This window comes from Fimicolochytrium jonesii, assembly GCF_025526975.1.
Source record: "Fimicolochytrium jonesii strain JEL569 chromosome Unknown EV422scaffold_30, whole genome shotgun sequence".
Taxonomy (NCBI): Eukaryota; Fungi; Chytridiomycota; class Chytridiomycetes; order Spizellomycetales; family Powellomycetaceae; genus Fimicolochytrium; species Fimicolochytrium jonesii.
The window spans coordinates 122,035-135,895 of NW_026515697.1; the positions used below are offsets into that span (position 1 = coordinate 122,035).

At 54.1% G+C, this 13,861-nt stretch overlaps 6 protein-coding genes across 6 annotated transcripts; 3 read left to right on the top strand and 3 right to left on the bottom strand.

Annotated features, from left to right (window-relative positions):
• The first annotated feature begins 438 nt into the window (after positions 1-438).
• On the top strand, positions 439-1,315 carry EV422DRAFT_542602 (Glyoxalase/Bleomycin resistance protein/Dihydroxybiphenyl dioxygenase). Its single transcript, XM_053071287.1, has 2 exons — positions 439-669; positions 741-1,315. Exons 1-2 carry the CDS (start codon positions 548-550, stop codon positions 1,171-1,173), a joined length of 555 nt encoding a protein of 184 aa, XP_052922121.1. The 5' UTR covers positions 439-547; the 3' UTR covers positions 1,174-1,315.
• Positions 1,316-2,848: 1,533 nt separating this feature from the next.
• On the bottom strand, positions 2,849-4,528 carry EV422DRAFT_542604 (uncharacterized protein). Its single transcript, XM_053071288.1, has 3 exons — positions 4,272-4,528; positions 3,436-4,182; positions 2,849-3,358 (listed from the first exon to the last, which is right to left on the bottom strand). The coding sequence occupies exons 1-3, from the start codon at positions 4,283-4,285 to the stop codon at positions 3,091-3,093; spliced, it is 1,029 nt and encodes a 342-aa protein (XP_052922122.1). The 5' UTR covers positions 4,286-4,528; the 3' UTR covers positions 2,849-3,090.
• EV422DRAFT_542606 (uncharacterized protein) lies at positions 4,525-5,673 on the top strand. The gene is made up of 3 exons (XM_053071289.1): positions 4,525-4,633; positions 4,702-4,801; positions 4,865-5,673. The coding sequence occupies exon 3, from the start codon at positions 4,865-4,867 to the stop codon at positions 5,657-5,659; it is 795 nt and encodes a 264-aa protein (XP_052922123.1). The 5' UTR covers positions 4,525-4,633; positions 4,702-4,801; the 3' UTR covers positions 5,660-5,673.
• Positions 5,674-6,666: 993 nt separating this feature from the next.
• Positions 6,667-7,404, top strand: EV422DRAFT_570998 (uncharacterized protein; the record flags this gene model as incomplete). Its single annotated transcript, XM_053072942.1, has 1 exon — positions 6,667-7,404. One exon carries the CDS (start codon positions 6,667-6,669, stop codon positions 7,402-7,404), a length of 738 nt encoding a protein of 245 aa, XP_052922124.1.
• A 1,305-nt stretch (positions 7,405-8,709) lies between these two features.
• On the bottom strand, positions 8,710-12,006 carry EV422DRAFT_542617 (uncharacterized protein). Its single transcript, XM_053071290.1, has 10 exons — positions 11,611-12,006; positions 11,384-11,515; positions 11,159-11,297; positions 10,777-10,895; positions 10,597-10,714; positions 10,236-10,500; positions 9,874-10,161; positions 9,617-9,803; positions 9,343-9,538; positions 8,710-9,270 (listed from the first exon to the last, which is right to left on the bottom strand). The coding sequence occupies exons 1-10, from the start codon at positions 11,938-11,940 to the stop codon at positions 8,957-8,959; spliced, it is 2,088 nt and encodes a 695-aa protein (XP_052922125.1). The 5' UTR covers positions 11,941-12,006; the 3' UTR covers positions 8,710-8,956.
• EV422DRAFT_257473 (uncharacterized protein) lies at positions 11,780-13,459 on the bottom strand. The gene is made up of 3 exons (XM_053065774.1): positions 12,977-13,459; positions 12,526-12,889; positions 11,780-12,385 (listed from the first exon to the last, which is right to left on the bottom strand). The coding sequence occupies exons 1-3, from the start codon at positions 13,276-13,278 to the stop codon at positions 11,963-11,965; spliced, it is 1,089 nt and encodes a 362-aa protein (XP_052922126.1). The 5' UTR covers positions 13,279-13,459; the 3' UTR covers positions 11,780-11,962.
• Positions 13,460-13,861: the final 402 nt, after the last annotated feature.

Here is a 13,861-nt window from a genome sequence, read left to right on the forward strand (position 1 = left end):
GGTATGGGGTTGGCGGGGCTTCACCTCTTCAGCTGGTTGTTTGATACGTCTTTTTTTTGTTGGAAGAGGTCTCAGAGGTCTCAGGTCGACGTCTCTCTGTCTCTCCACCCAAAAGCTTTGTGGTCCGCGAGGGCCGCCCCAGGAACTTGAGCTCGAGCTTCGAATCCACGACCCTTCGACGTACTGCTCGCTCGCTTCTCGCCTCTTCGGTTTCATATCAAGTTGAGTAGAGAAAGATGACAAATCCCACAATAGCCTCCCCACGGGACCGCTGCAGGCTCCAAAGAGGACTGAGAAGGCGCTCCTTGTGGAGTTTCGGGGCCGATGCCGAGTTCGTTATGAGGCTGGCTGTTTGAGAGGTGGAGGTTTCAAGGGCGGGGAGGTCTCGGGTGCGAAGTCTCGCCACAAAAGCAACGCGTCCGAAAGAGTCCGGAAGGTCCTGATTACTGTAACTGGATTCTCAAGAGCGGAGAGCGGGGAACTACTTACGGTCAGACTGTCCTTCATTCGCAAGCCATTCAACGCAGCCCACCCAACCCCCACCACAATGTCCCTCCACACAACCCTCCAACAAGCCTTCCCGGCCTTCATAGCCCAAGTCTTCATATCCCTCTCCTCCATCAACATCCACATCCCCGCCGCCTACGAAATAGACCACCTCTGCTTCCGGTAACTCCGAAAACCCCCACCTTCTCCCACCTCCCCCTTATCTCACCCCTTCTTTCACAACCCCCCAATAGGACATCAACAGCCGCAGAGTACGACTCATACAAAGCTGAACTCGCATCCCTCGGCACCCTTTTGACCGAATCCATCGTCGGGGGGAGGCACATCGCGACCTATAAATTGCGACCGGAGCATGCATTGCACTACACCCAAACCACCGACTGCAAACCGGTTGATCGTACGATAGACGTGATAGAACTCCCCTCGCCGAAACCAGGCCGCCCATACCCCTCAGGTATCGAGCATGTCGAGGTAGTGGTGGATGTGCCGTTGGAGGTGTATCGGGACCGGTACAAGGACGTGGGGTGGGATGAGAGGGGGATGGGGAAGGGGTTGAATCGGGATTTGAGGCTGGATTTTACGGCTGCGGGGAAGGAGTTTAGTGTAAAGTTTCATGAGCAGAGTTTAGAACGTGTGATTGAGATAGAACTCGCTGCTCTGCCATGAGTTGGTTCTTCGGCTACATGGCTCTGGGAATTGCGATATCTTGAGAGGCAGGGAAATAGAAGGAGGTGCGCAATCTGGGGCACTCTTCTAATGGCGCAATGTTTGGCTTTGCGGAGTAATCCAAATGGTTGGCGGACTCCAGCCATGTTTCTTCGTCGCCACGAATTGTGTTCCATCGACATCAAAACGACGAGGGAGCACCGGGCGGGGCTAGCTCTAGACCTCCGACGATGTTGTGGATTTGGGTATGGCGGGATACATCCCGGTTTGGTGCTTTCGTTCTTTGCCAACCAAATCGAGGGCCTCCTGAGTTGCGAAGAAGGTAAGAAAAACGAAAAACGAAAAACGCTGAAAATCCTTGTACACCCTTTCAATACCAGCGATGCTTACCTTCCAGAGCCGTCCTCTCCCAAGGTGTGATGCGCTCCACTCCGGAAGAGATTGACAAACACGAAACAACACAGAGGTTTGGAACTCAACTCCATCGACGTGCTGGATGGGCTTAGAAAGTTACAGCTTGTGTGGAGAATACGGAAGATTTTTCGTAAGTTGCAGCCGATTTCCCGATGGATGGGGGACATGTTCTCACGAGTGGGTTGCAGCGCGGGGCCACAAATGCCTTCCTTTGTCCGAAGCCCGACCATCCAAATACGCCACAACCTTCAGTCCCAGTCAACGGTCGACCCCTTCGGAAAGGGGTTTGCGAAGCGACTGTTGGATCTGCCGCAAAATGTTACGGATCTCCAGACCGCCGTCAAGTTTCAATTACGAGAGTGTTTTCCTCGCTGGTGAAAATTGGACGCATGGCTCTACCTATCACCATCCATCGAGGGTCAGAGCGCGGAATCGCGGAAGCCCATCGGCATCGCAAGCGCATTTATGGTAAGTTCGCCCAGATGACGGTATCTCAACCCTGCAGCACGTATTAGCATATGTACATGTACATGTACAGGAAGCGTGTGAGGAAAACGAAAACGTCGCATGGAGAGTTACATTTCCCGCGCACGGTAGAAACGGACATGGAAACGGAGTTGTGGAATCGTGCGGAAAACTGCGCCTAGAAGCGCCGTCCTCGCCTCGCACGCTTCTAGTCGCAGTTTTCCGCCCTATTCCACATCCGTTCCCATCTTCTACCGACAACACCGCAGCATCTTCTCCCATCCCGTTTAGTGCGTCCTTTTTGCTCATCAACAACAGGCGGCTTCGTTCGTCCGACACATCCGCCGCCCCTTACAACGTCTTCGCTTGTTACCTGTCCGGGGATGAGGGAAACTCACTAGGCTTCGGGAGGATATGGGAACCGGCTGCGTTCTCTGTGAGCCTTTGGCTTCAAAGCCGGCGTAGTTGTCCTTTTTTTGGCATCGCTTTTGTTCGGCGGGGCATGCTCCAAACCTGTATTTCGTAATGCATCATTTTGGTTTGGTTTGCCCGCGGCGTTTGTTTTACTTAAATGTACGATAGACCGTACGTGGTTCGAAGCACCGATTTTTGAAAAGATAGACATGCACGAACTGGACATGATTTCCAATGCTGCTTCTGGGTTAGACCAAAGACGTCCAGCCATCACACGTAGTTTTCACGTTCATCTTGCAGCGCGGCACGCCGACGTCCGTCCTCAGACAGCGGGAAACCGGATTTGAGGGTGGATTTTGAGGTTTCGCGGGAAGTTTCATGAGACGAGGTTTGGAGAGAATTATTCAGATGGAACAGACTCAGTCAGGGCTTTTGATGGCCTGTGATTTTCTCGAATCCTATTACATGCATGAAGGGGTATTGGGTCAGCCCGTTTCCAAAAAAAAGATGTCTATTACGCCGCTCCCATACCGCCGGCAATCCTCAAAATCCCCAAAATTGCTTCCCTCGACATAAATCTCTATGCCAACCACGCCTACATACGCCCCTACCCCTACCCCTACTCTAAACATCATCCGGTAAATACGGCCTAACCAGCCTGGTAAAGCTCGTATTCGTGCCCCTGATATACTCCGGGGTCGCGTTCTTCAGATACTTCCACCCGGTGTTATACAAGTGCGCCGCGTACTGAAAGTCGTTGTAGAAGTCCCATTCGTCTTCTTCGTGCACGAATTGGATGTGGGGGAGCCAGTAGGCGGGCCAGAAGAAGGCAGTTGTGGGGAGGGTGCAGAGGTCGGTGGCGGGGGTTGTTCTGGAGAGTGTGTAGGGCATGCTGTGGGGGAAAGGGGTGAGGGTGAGAGGTATATGATGTGGAAGTGGGGTACGGTGCGACATCGGTATGGCACATACATGACAGAATGATCACTCCATTTCGAGTCGTCAAACGTGCGGTACGAATCATACCACCTTTTCAAAAACGGCGCATTCGGTGCAGTAAGAATCACCGCATTACACAGCCCAATCCACGGCTTAAACCCCTCAATCCCCAACACAGTCGTATGATGCAACAACGGATCAAACGACCTCGTCACAATCACATCCATATCCAGATAGATCCCGCCCCACTTCTGCAAGGCCCGCAGCCGGATCACATCCGCTTTATGCGCCCCCTGTTCCACTTTATTCCCGAATATCTCCTTGACGTCTGCGGTGGGTGTTAGGTCGGTGATCATCCCCCGAGCGCGATCCCACCACTCCCCGCTCGGTAGCCCGCGGTGGTGGTAGAACACCTTCTCTGGCTTGATGTTGACGACCGCGGCGCGGATGGCGAGGTAGTGCATCATACCAAAATAGTCGTCCCTATCCATCACACGGACGAAATGCACATATTTGGGTATCCTCTGCACCGGCGGTGGTCTCCCAGTCTCATTACGCCACGAACATCTATCGATCTGCCGCCGTACGTCTATAGGTGTCATCCAAGTTCGTAGGTAAGGCGCGAGGTCCCCCGTGCGCTCGTGAGCGGGTTTGCCGCCTAGGAGGCCGAATTTGCGGGAGAGGAGGAATTGGACGGTGTCGAAGACCGGGTCGGGGATGTAAGTGTAGGCGAGGAGGAGGAGGACGAAGAGGGTTAGGTGTTTCCAGAGGCGGAGGAGTCTGTGGGGGAGGGGGGTGTCAGTGGGAGGGCTGGTGAGGGGTAGGGGTGTCTTTCTTGTCTGTCACCCAGAAGACACATGGCCTCTTACCTTGTAACCCGCATTATCGCTGTCAAGCTGACTCGGTCGCTAGAACACGGACGGTGGGTATCTTACTGCGTGAACGTTCGACGTCACACTGTGCCTGTGAAGCGATGCTGCTGAGAGTGTCTGGGGTTGCAAGTTGGTTGTCCTTTCACGAAAGGAAAGGGGGCGAAAGGGGGACGCGGCGGTTGTTCCATCGCGCACGTCCTTTTCCTCAGCGCTCACATACGTCCGCGCAGTTGCGCCGCGACAACCTCGACAACTCCGCCGACGCTTTTTCCACAGCTCCTTTTTTCAACATTGCTTTTGCCAATGGCAAAACCACACACACCCAACTGACCTGAGACTTTGTGGGATAACTAAAACAGGTATGAGGAGCAACTCCAGCTGGTCTGTTGGAGAAAGTAATTACTTACTGCGAACTTTTACCAAGCAGAACTCCTCAACCACGCCAACCCTCAAACAACGTGCTACTAGGAAAACCTTTGGACCTCTGGATTCTACGTAACGGCTCTTCCCATTCTCAATGCACAAAGGTATGGAAAAGCTGGCCTTCTAATCTCAGAATGAGGTCACACAAACTGACTTGAGGATTGCAGATGCGGACCAGGACGCAAACTGCCGAGTTGCTGTGTAAGGCTGAGGATGACCGGAAAGACTATGTGTACTGTGATATCTGGAATACAGCAGCGGATAAGCCCTGCTCCAAAGCTCGAGTGCAACGCCGTCGTGTTGAAGCAAAGGGCATTCACCGCCAATTCACGCTGTTGAGCACGGATATGCGCTCCTGGCTTGGAAGTTCCAACGGTAGTTTCTGTTTGCGGGCTCCCACGGGTGACCTTCCCAATACCGTCAAGCTGTATGGATGCAAAACATGCATGAAGGCAGTGAGAGCAGAGAGACAGCGCAGGGTAGCCAGTGACAGGCCTTCTGCCAGTGACAATGAGGACGGCACTCTTCCCCCCAGCGGTGACAGCACTCCTCCCCCCAGCAGCGATGCTGCCAACCTGCCCCCGCCCACTGTGCGCACTCAGTCTCACATTGATATCTGCCTCCCAAAGCGACTCATGCACCCGCTTCAGTCGAAGTTTCAAGGTGTTGCCCCTCCTGACGCCGAAGCTCGCCGCAGCCGGTCCCGCACAACATCTGGTGTCCTCGAGGCTTCATCAGCAAAGCCGTGGAACAAACTGGAGATGTTGTTTTTCCTCGGACTCACGGATGAGGTTGAAGATGAAGATGAGGGGGATGACAGGATTGACGAACCAACGACGCCGGGGCCTGAGGGGAGGACCTACGCAGCAAAGCTGCAGATGCTCATGGAGAACCCCCTTGAGGACGAGCACGGGCGCTTCTTTTCCCTATCGGAAACATGGAACGGTTTATTGATCATATGAATACCACATGCGATGGGCTGTTTGACATGAAGATGACCATGGTCGTTGGGGACGTGCCTCTGAAGCGCAGCTCAAAGTGGAGTGAGAAAAACCGTGATAGGATCCGCCGCAGAGTGTTCATCTCGATCCTGCTTGATCTCAGCACCCGACACCTTCGTGCAAACTACCTCCCGCACTGGATGTCCACCCAGCTCCACTGTCCGAGCGCAGGCTGCCATTGCTGCTCACGAAGGGGACGTGTCCGCGCGACTTGCGCTTCCCAACACATCCGCCGTGGTTCTCGTTGATGATTTCAATTGGCATCAGGGGAGAGGCACGTCAAATGAGCGGGGAAAGCGATCGATCACCTGGACAACAGCAAATGTTGGAGTGCGTACTTGGGATGTCTCGGAGATGCCTCACCTACCCTCTGGGCTGGGGCCGTTGCGCCCTAATTTTCACACAATCGGGTTTGCAGAGGATCAACATGTTCTTTCGCAGTATTGTCGGCTGTTGGATCGGACACTGACATCCTACATTGTCAAACGTGGGAACGGAGGGGAAATACGCCAGATGTATGACACCCGGCGCTTGGATAGGGTCTGCTCCATCAAAATCTTTGTGGCGTTGGCAAGCGAAGACAACCCGATGAAGTCTGATGAGGATATGGTGAAGCTTTATCAGGAGACGATCATCCCGAAACTTCAGCCATATATCGATGAATCGCCAATCGTTGTATCTGAAGACTTCTACGTCTGGATGGGAACCCTTTAGTTCATCACGGGCTCTGCGGAGGGGCAGCGACACTCTGGAAAATTCTTGGATTGGCCTGGATCGTTTCACATTGCCTTGAACATGCAGGAACCAGCATACAAGCACTGGTTCCCCCTTCTTAAGATCCTTTACAAAGCGGCATTTCCGGTCTCGTTTGTCCACAGGTCAATCTGCGTCCCATTCAACGTGTTCTCCTGCTGTCTCTCGCACTTCAGGCATGGCAGCTTGCTCACACGCCAACGTCAACAGCCCCGATGGCGCATGACTACAGTTGGGGCGGGAATGTTATCCGTACCTTCTTCGAGGAGCATCTACCGCTCATGCTCGACGCACCAGTGATTATCACATCCCTCAACTACGATCACTTTGGGGAATTCCTTGTTTGCAGCCTCCCGTTCTTCATACAAATGGGGAAGAAGAACTACGTGACAATCATCCTTTGCATTTTTGGGCGCATGGGCTTCTACCGTGCGCACAACATCCCGCTTTACAAATGGATCCAAAACTACTTCCGGTATCTCAGCGAGGAGGCCATCGAACTCTGGCATTCAGTCATCCGTCCCCTTATTCATCCGACGATGCAGCAGAATCAAGCCGAGCTGCGAGTCATGTTCAAAGCTGCCCTCCAAGAAGCCGATGCTCAGGAAGCGGCAGTACTGAATATTCGCCGAGGCAAGCTACGGGGAGCAAACGCCGGGACGTCGTTGTTCCAATTCCGCAAAGACCAGGAGTGCAACCTCCAGGCTGCGGCGGATAAGCTTCTCAGCATTCTTGACCAGATAATCGTCTACAACAGAGACCATGGCGGCCCAGCCTACGAGAGGGAATCAAGGACAGCTGGCAAGAATCCGGTGACCACGCGGTTGTATCGTTTCACCGCAGAGCCTGACGGCCTGCTGCTAGGCAAGGCAGTCATCCCACTTGACCAGCGACGCCCAAATGCACAAGGCCACACCGTAGTCAAGGTTGGAAAGCATGTTGACATTACTTGATATGCATTCCCATGCGACATTGCTGGTCATAACACCCCCTGCCAGCCCCTTTCCTGCGGTTGTTGCCGTCACCGCAGCAGTGTTCGAGCGATGTTCAAGCAGAGCAAGTGCCCAAACTGCTTTGCTATCACGAAGGAAATCATGCAGGCCGTTGTCGCAGATGGTAACAGCAAGGTGCAAGAGTGGAGTCAGGCTGGCGTTGCGGGAGAGGAAAGCGATGAGGAGCCCTCTGTCTTTGACGTTGATGAAGCAAGTTAAAGTAGGCATTTATTTGTTTTTAAGAGAAAATATAAAAAATGTAATGGAACAGTTTTGAAGAGCGGCCTCTGGCGCACATATCCTACTACAATATCTGGGGTGGCCGTTGCGTGTGTGCAGAGGCCGTGGGGTTGCGACAAGAGATGTCTGTTTATTCTGCGCGGAAGACCGAACGACACGCTTGCCGAAGACGTATGTGAGCGCTGAGTCCTTTTCCCTTGAAGAATCAATCACTCATTCAACAATGCATCCCTATTTCTCTCTGAAGGATATTGACGGTGAAAGATGCGCTCGTGAGATGCTGATCTATGTAGTCCTCGTCTCCAGCAGCAGACCATATTATTACTTGCTTTTCTGACTGGAATGGGCTCCCACGGGAACCGGGCTCAACGGAAAGAATACGAAGCCACCACCAAACCTTGTCATCGATTATCATGTACTTGTACAGTACATCCATTGAGGTTCATGGTAACCCCGTCTGGGTAAGAGTCCCATCTGTTCTGGCCGCCTCCGCATTGGGGACCTGCCTTTCTGGTGGACCAGTCTCGACGCCCCGACTAGCCATGACATTGTTTTTCTTGTCGTTGGGATTGGTTCTATGTTTTTTTTTGTTTTTTTTTTACATTGTTGAGCCGTTTGGTGGAAAAGGTGGATTGTGAAAATGCTTGATTGTGGGAAGTATCGCCTGCCAAACGAATAAGGAACGAAATGGAGTCATGATTCCAACGTTCATCTCAATGCTCTTGTTTCCGGCGGTTCTACGCTACGCTATTTGGAGATCAATTGTGACGGTGGGCATTGCGGAAGTAAAGATCTCGATCACATTGTTTCGAAAAAAAAAATGGATGCTCGTACAAGGAAGGTGGCATCCAGCGATATTGTCCTCACGGCTGTGAGAGGCAATCTGCATCCTACCAATTGTTCGAGGAGAGGCAAGTAACCACCTCGCGCTTTTGACAGTAACGTGTCTTACCCACCCACCAAACTCCGCTTTGGCACGGCTTCCGGAACTCAAACCTCCCTTTCCACCCCTCCCACCCCTTTCCCCCTCCACTTCCACTCCCACTCCCACTCGCACTCCCCCTCCCTCCCCATCCCCAATGTCAGATGCTGATGAGGATGGCGGGGAGTCGTCCGCACGTCATATTACAGAGGCCACCGCCGTTCTGGTCCAGGGTAGATGTACATGTAGATAGGCATATATATACATTCGAGCGCGGCACAGACAGTTGTCTCAACACGACACCCAAAATCGACAAACCCCCACACTACTCCTTCATCTCATCCATTCTCCTCAACCACCCCCAACCACCCCCCTCAAACAAGCCCCCTGCACAAAAACCGGCCACAACGCATCCACCTCCCTCCGCATCACCACATCATCAACGGCGCCGCGCACGCAACTTTGCACCAGCTTCTTGCTGATATCGAGAATCATCTCCCTATGATGAGACGAATGTGGACGTGTATGTGCCGGCGAGTGAGATTTCCGCAGGCCCTCGGCGCAGACGAATGGGTCGTGCAGCGCGGCGAGCGGGATGGGGAGGTCGGATTCGGTTGCGGGGAGCTGGGGGGATTGGATTTGGGCTACGGTGCGGCGGAGGGGACCTTTTTTTAAGCGCAGAAGAGAGCGTCAGCGTGTTGCATGCCGAAACATCTTAGAGAACTTAACATCCATACCGAAAAGCACCTCGGCTTCCGCCCTATCCTCTTCACTCACAACAGCGCCCATGAGCTCCAGCAGCGGAGACGACGCGCGGGATGCGAGGCGGAAGACGGCGTACGGTCTACATAACGAGGAGTCGAGGACGGCGTTGTGGGAGCGGAGGACGGTGAATGTTTGCAGGGTGGGCGGGAGGGTTGCTAGATGTGTCACCTGTGAGCGAGGAAAGTTGTTGAGGTGTTACGACATCCTCTCCAGCAAACGGGTTGAACATCACGACAGCAAACTCACATCTCTCAACCGATCGCACCGGTTGGCACCCAAAACCAAACACCTTAACCCCGTAAACCGCCGCAGTCTGGCAAATACCCCGCCGCCTGCTGGCCCGCTCAGCCGCGTAGCGTTGATATACAGAAGAGCGAGGGATGTCACTGCCGCCGCGTCGATTTTGTCGAGGATGACCGTTGCGTCGCCGTATCTACGACAGAGAACCCCGGGTCAGTACCGATGGAGGTTCATTTGCTACTAACGTTATCTGCAAAACGTACATGACAAGCCTCCCACCCTCCATCTCCGCGAAACACGTCTCAGACCGATGTATGCATCCCTCCTGAGCCAGTAACCCGCGCTTGCTTTTACCAACCCCAGTCTTTGTCGTTCCATTCGCCGCCAATGATGGCGGTGGTGGGGGCGATGGGGCAGTGAAAGTATATGTGGATGTGGTGGGATTGAGCGGATCAGGCGGCCAAGTGAACTCGAGCAGCTCGGTAACGTCGATCGTGGAGAGGCCGTTGAGGTTGGCCCAGCGGGTTGCGACGGTTTTGATGCTGCGTGTGCTGTGATCGGATTGTCGAGTAAGGGAACAGTGATCGCTAGAATCTTGTGAAACCCAGAAGGTAGTCCCGCTTACCGCTCATCTCGCACGGCACAAACCCTCTCAACCTCCCTCCTCCGCTCCGCCTCACGCTTATACCGCCTTGTCGCGACGCGGCGCTCTTCTTCCGTCACCCGCCGCCCGTCGAGGATTTTTAGTCGTTTCGCTTTGTGGATGATGTATGCGCGGGGAGTTGATGCCGATGGGGTCGTGGTTGTGGTGGTTGGTGCTGGGTTTGAGGTGGTGGCTGGTGGGGCGGGAGTCGCGAGGTATGAGAGAGGGTTGTTTTCCAATGACAGTTCTAACGAAAGCGGCAAATGTATCATCAGCGCCGGTTTTATGTTTGAAGACCGAATGGGAGAACCATTCGTACAAATACCAACTTTCGTTGACCTACCAGAAAGCTGATCGAGCACTAGTACATCAGCGATCTTGTCCAGCGACGAGATACAGTTCGAGCTCAAGATCAGGCGTTTGAGGTTGACGAGGCGTTGTACATCTTTGATGGAGTCAATCTGAGATTTGATGCGATGTGAGCGATTAGACACGTGGGCCGTATGCATAATTGAGCATTTACCTGGTTCCGCCGCAGATTCAACTCTGCAAGCGCTCGCAAGTTGCCTAGTTTGCCGACATGTTGGACGCGGTTGTCTTCCAGGTTCAGGATGCGGAGGTGCTTGAGATGACCTATGTTCTCTGCGGTCCGCACCAGGCACAGAGCGAAAACGAAAGGATATTAGTGCTGCCTAATCAAAGAGCGCCTTGCCTGCCGCACTGAAGCGTTCATTATGCGGGATGTCCTCTCTTCTCTGTCTCTCCCGCCGTCTGATGCGCAAATGCCCCGCCGTCCTTCCACGATCTACAACACTCCATCTACGCCGCTCTCGACTCAACTCAACCAATTCTTAGCTTGCACATGCCATCCCGCCGACAAGATTCTCTCCCTCCACGGCGCTTACCAACGACAACAACAGCGTTCGCATGCAAATCCAGGACTTCCAATTTCAAACAATCGTCGAGCCCCTCGATCTTCTGGATCCTGTTCTTGCCCAGGATCAGGATCTTGAGGTTGTAGAGGCAGTCGAGGCCGCTCATGTGCTGAAAGTGACAGAAGGGCAAATCAAAAAATCCAACAGACGGGATGGAATGCGAAGCATCGGAGAGAGGGAGGGCTTAGTGCTTACCGTGATGTGGTTATTGTAGAAATCCACAAGTACGAGATTCGACAGTTGCTCGAGGTGCTCGATTTTGGCGATGAAGTTATTCTGGTAGTCGAGGAAGCGGAGGCGTTGCTCGTCGAGGAGGTTGAGGCATGACTGGGGATTCCAACATGTGGAAGAGCAATGAGTACGCAGACCTGCGCGAGGGGAAGGAGGCAAAGTTCACACAACAACACACCCAGTCAACCCACCGTCAGATTCCGCCTGCCAAGATCCAATCGTCCAGTACCCTGTGCAAGCCCTTGGCTACCTTGCGTCTGAACATTACTGCCATGTATGTTGCTAGTGCTCGCGTCGGTGCTGTTTTCGAGTGGTTTTGCTATCTTGTGCGGAATGATAGCATCGTGTGAAAAAATGATGGCAGAGACGTCTGGTTCATAAGTAATCGGTGGTGCCCATAGGGGGAGGGGGAATCGAAAAGAGAATGGGTGGGATAGTATCACTTTGGTGGGACATCGCCCACTCCAGCAATGTGCCACTCCTTGCGACGGCGCTCCCTTCCTACAACCAGGCCCACCCATGCCCCCCGTTTTCCATAGATCCTCAGCCAAGAGAAACGCTCACCTCATAAATCGACAAATGCGGCGGATACACCCACATTCCCGCGCCACCATCCCTTGACCCGCTCATATACCCCACAGTCTCCCCATTCCGCGGCCCCCACACATCCACCCCACTCCCATTCCCACCCCCACTCTCCGCTGCTGCTGCCGGATCACCATCCTCACCAACACCGTGTTTGGGAGTGGCGGCAAAAGGCATCACGGGCGTATATGTGACATCCTCGTTATCGTTTTCAGGTTCATTCTCGCATGAGGTTGAGGAGGCGGACGAGGAAAGAGGGTTGGTGTTGGAGATGAGTGGCGGTGGGGTGGCGGGGGTGGAGTTGGTGGATGGTGGGGTGCAGGCTGGGGGCGTGAGGCGGGAGGCGGGGTCGGCGAGGCGGGCGGCTGTCGAGGAGAGGGGCTGCGGGTGATAGCCAAGGAGAGGAAGAAGAGACGGGTGAGCTAGTGTAACGTTGCCGTCTGTTGTGTGTGCAATGCTATAATGTCTCCGGCCTCTCACCAACGCTCGGCTTGCTCGTCCCAAGCCGCTCAGCAACCCACCTCAATGTATAAGTACGGCCAAGTCGACCACGCATTCCTTGCCTGCGCATTCCCCGCCCTCTGCCCACCCTCCTCCCCACCTGCAACCCTGGCCGTGCGCGCCGACGACGGGCGTGACGACGGCGCCGTGGGGGGGTACCCGCCCGCCAACGACACATTTGACGCGTACACCGAAGCTGTTGCTGATGGTTGTGCAGCGGGAGCGACGAGCCGTGTGGAGCGCACGGAGGTGGCGGTCGAGGGCCGTGAGGAGCGTTTGGGCGGCGTGGGCATAGGCGACGGTGGCGCTGGGTGCTTCCTGGAGGTGTAGGCATCGCTGGTGTGGGTGGGGAGACGCATTGCGAGCTCGGACATGGAGAAGAGTCTGGAATCGTAGATGTGTCGGTAAGCTTACATCTCGCATTTGCAGGGTCGTCAGAACCGTCCCTTTTATAAACATCCCCCGACCTACCTCAACGTCGGAATCATCTCTGCAGCACTCCTCAACTCCCTCGCCGACGCCGCCCTCCTCACCGGCGCTGACTGCGGTCTTCCCCTCACCTCTCTCCCGTCCGTCATACCACCTCTCCGCTCTCCAAGCCCACCATCTCTCCCAGGACCACCCCGCGCCCCCGGCGTCACCTGAATATCTACATCGCCCGGAAACACCCTCTTAGCGTGCTTCTTTTTCTTGAGCTGAGAATGCCCGGCAGCGGCAGAGGGGCATGATGGCGGCCAGGTGGTGAGTGAGGCGGATGGGAATTGTTGGATCATGGGTGCTTCCTACTTTTTGGTATGCTGGGTTCAAAGGTATCAAAGATTGTAGCCGTGGAACTGATATTGACCCCCAAATTCTGATGGCAAAAATGTATGTAACGACGGGTGTGCTTTCAACATTCTCTCCCTGACAGATACCCTTCACTGGAAGCCCTGTCCCGTTTCACACTTGTAAAATCATAGAATCCCGACTAACCAAAAGCTATTCTGACGGGTTTACGTAAGTTTTGACTGTGTCCGTCGCGCTGTCGGATTACCGTCCAAAAACGAATATTTGAACCCTACATTACCTTGTTCAGCTACGCCCCTCGTGCTCTTCCTCACATTCCGACCCGAAAACTTCCTAGTCAGTAAATATAAAAAGGATGCCTCACATTCAACTTGCACCCCATCCAGTACGACGACAGCCTCGCGACGGAGGCTACTCCGCCTGCCTCGTAGAAGACCCTGTACCCGCGACATGGATGCTGGATCTACTCGAGAGGTGGAAACCCGAGGGCACAGTGGTGAACAATTTGGGCACCGGGGGCTGGCGCCGTTGTTTGTGGGGGAAGACATCAGTTTATGGGGAAGACGAACA

Excerpts from the sequence above, each read along its gene's own strand:
- EV422DRAFT_542602 (XM_053071287.1), top strand. The coding sequence starts at position 548 with ATGTCCCTCCACACAACCCTCCAACAAGCCTTCCCGGCCTTCATAGCC. Across the intron at positions 670-740 it reads ATAGACCACCTCTGCTTCCG|GACATCAACAGCCGCAGAGT; the intron begins GTAACTCCGAAA and ends ACCCCCCAATAG.
- EV422DRAFT_542604 (XM_053071288.1), bottom strand. Across the intron at positions 3,359-3,435 it reads TGGAGTGATCATTCTGTCAT|CATGCCCTACACACTCTCCA; the intron begins GTATGTGCCATA and ends TTTCCCCCACAG.
- EV422DRAFT_542606 (XM_053071289.1), top strand. The coding sequence starts at position 4,865 with ATGCGGACCAGGACGCAAACTGCCGAGTTGCTGTGTAAGGCTGAGGAT.
- EV422DRAFT_542617 (XM_053071290.1), bottom strand. The coding sequence starts at position 11,940 with ATGGGTGGGCCTGGTTGTAGGAAGGGAGCGCCGTCGCAAGGAGTGGCA. Across the intron at positions 10,896-11,158 it reads GAACGCTGTTGTTGTCGTTG|AGAACATAGGTCATCTCAAG; the intron begins GTAAGCGCCGTG and ends TGCGGACCGCAG. Across the intron at positions 10,715-10,776 it reads TGAATCTGCGGCGGAACCAG|ATTGACTCCATCAAAGATGT; the intron begins GTAAATGCTCAA and ends ATCAAATCTCAG.
- EV422DRAFT_257473 (XM_053065774.1), bottom strand. The coding sequence starts at position 13,278 with ATGATCCAACAATTCCCATCCGCCTCACTCACCACCTGGCCGCCATCA. Across the intron at positions 12,890-12,976 it reads GAGATGATTCCGACGTTGAG|ACTCTTCTCCATGTCCGAGC; the intron begins GTAGGTCGGGGG and ends CTACGATTCCAG. Across the intron at positions 12,386-12,525 it reads GGCCGTACTTATACATTGAG|CCCCTCTCCTCGACAGCCGC; the intron begins GTGGGTTGCTGA and ends TATCACCCGCAG.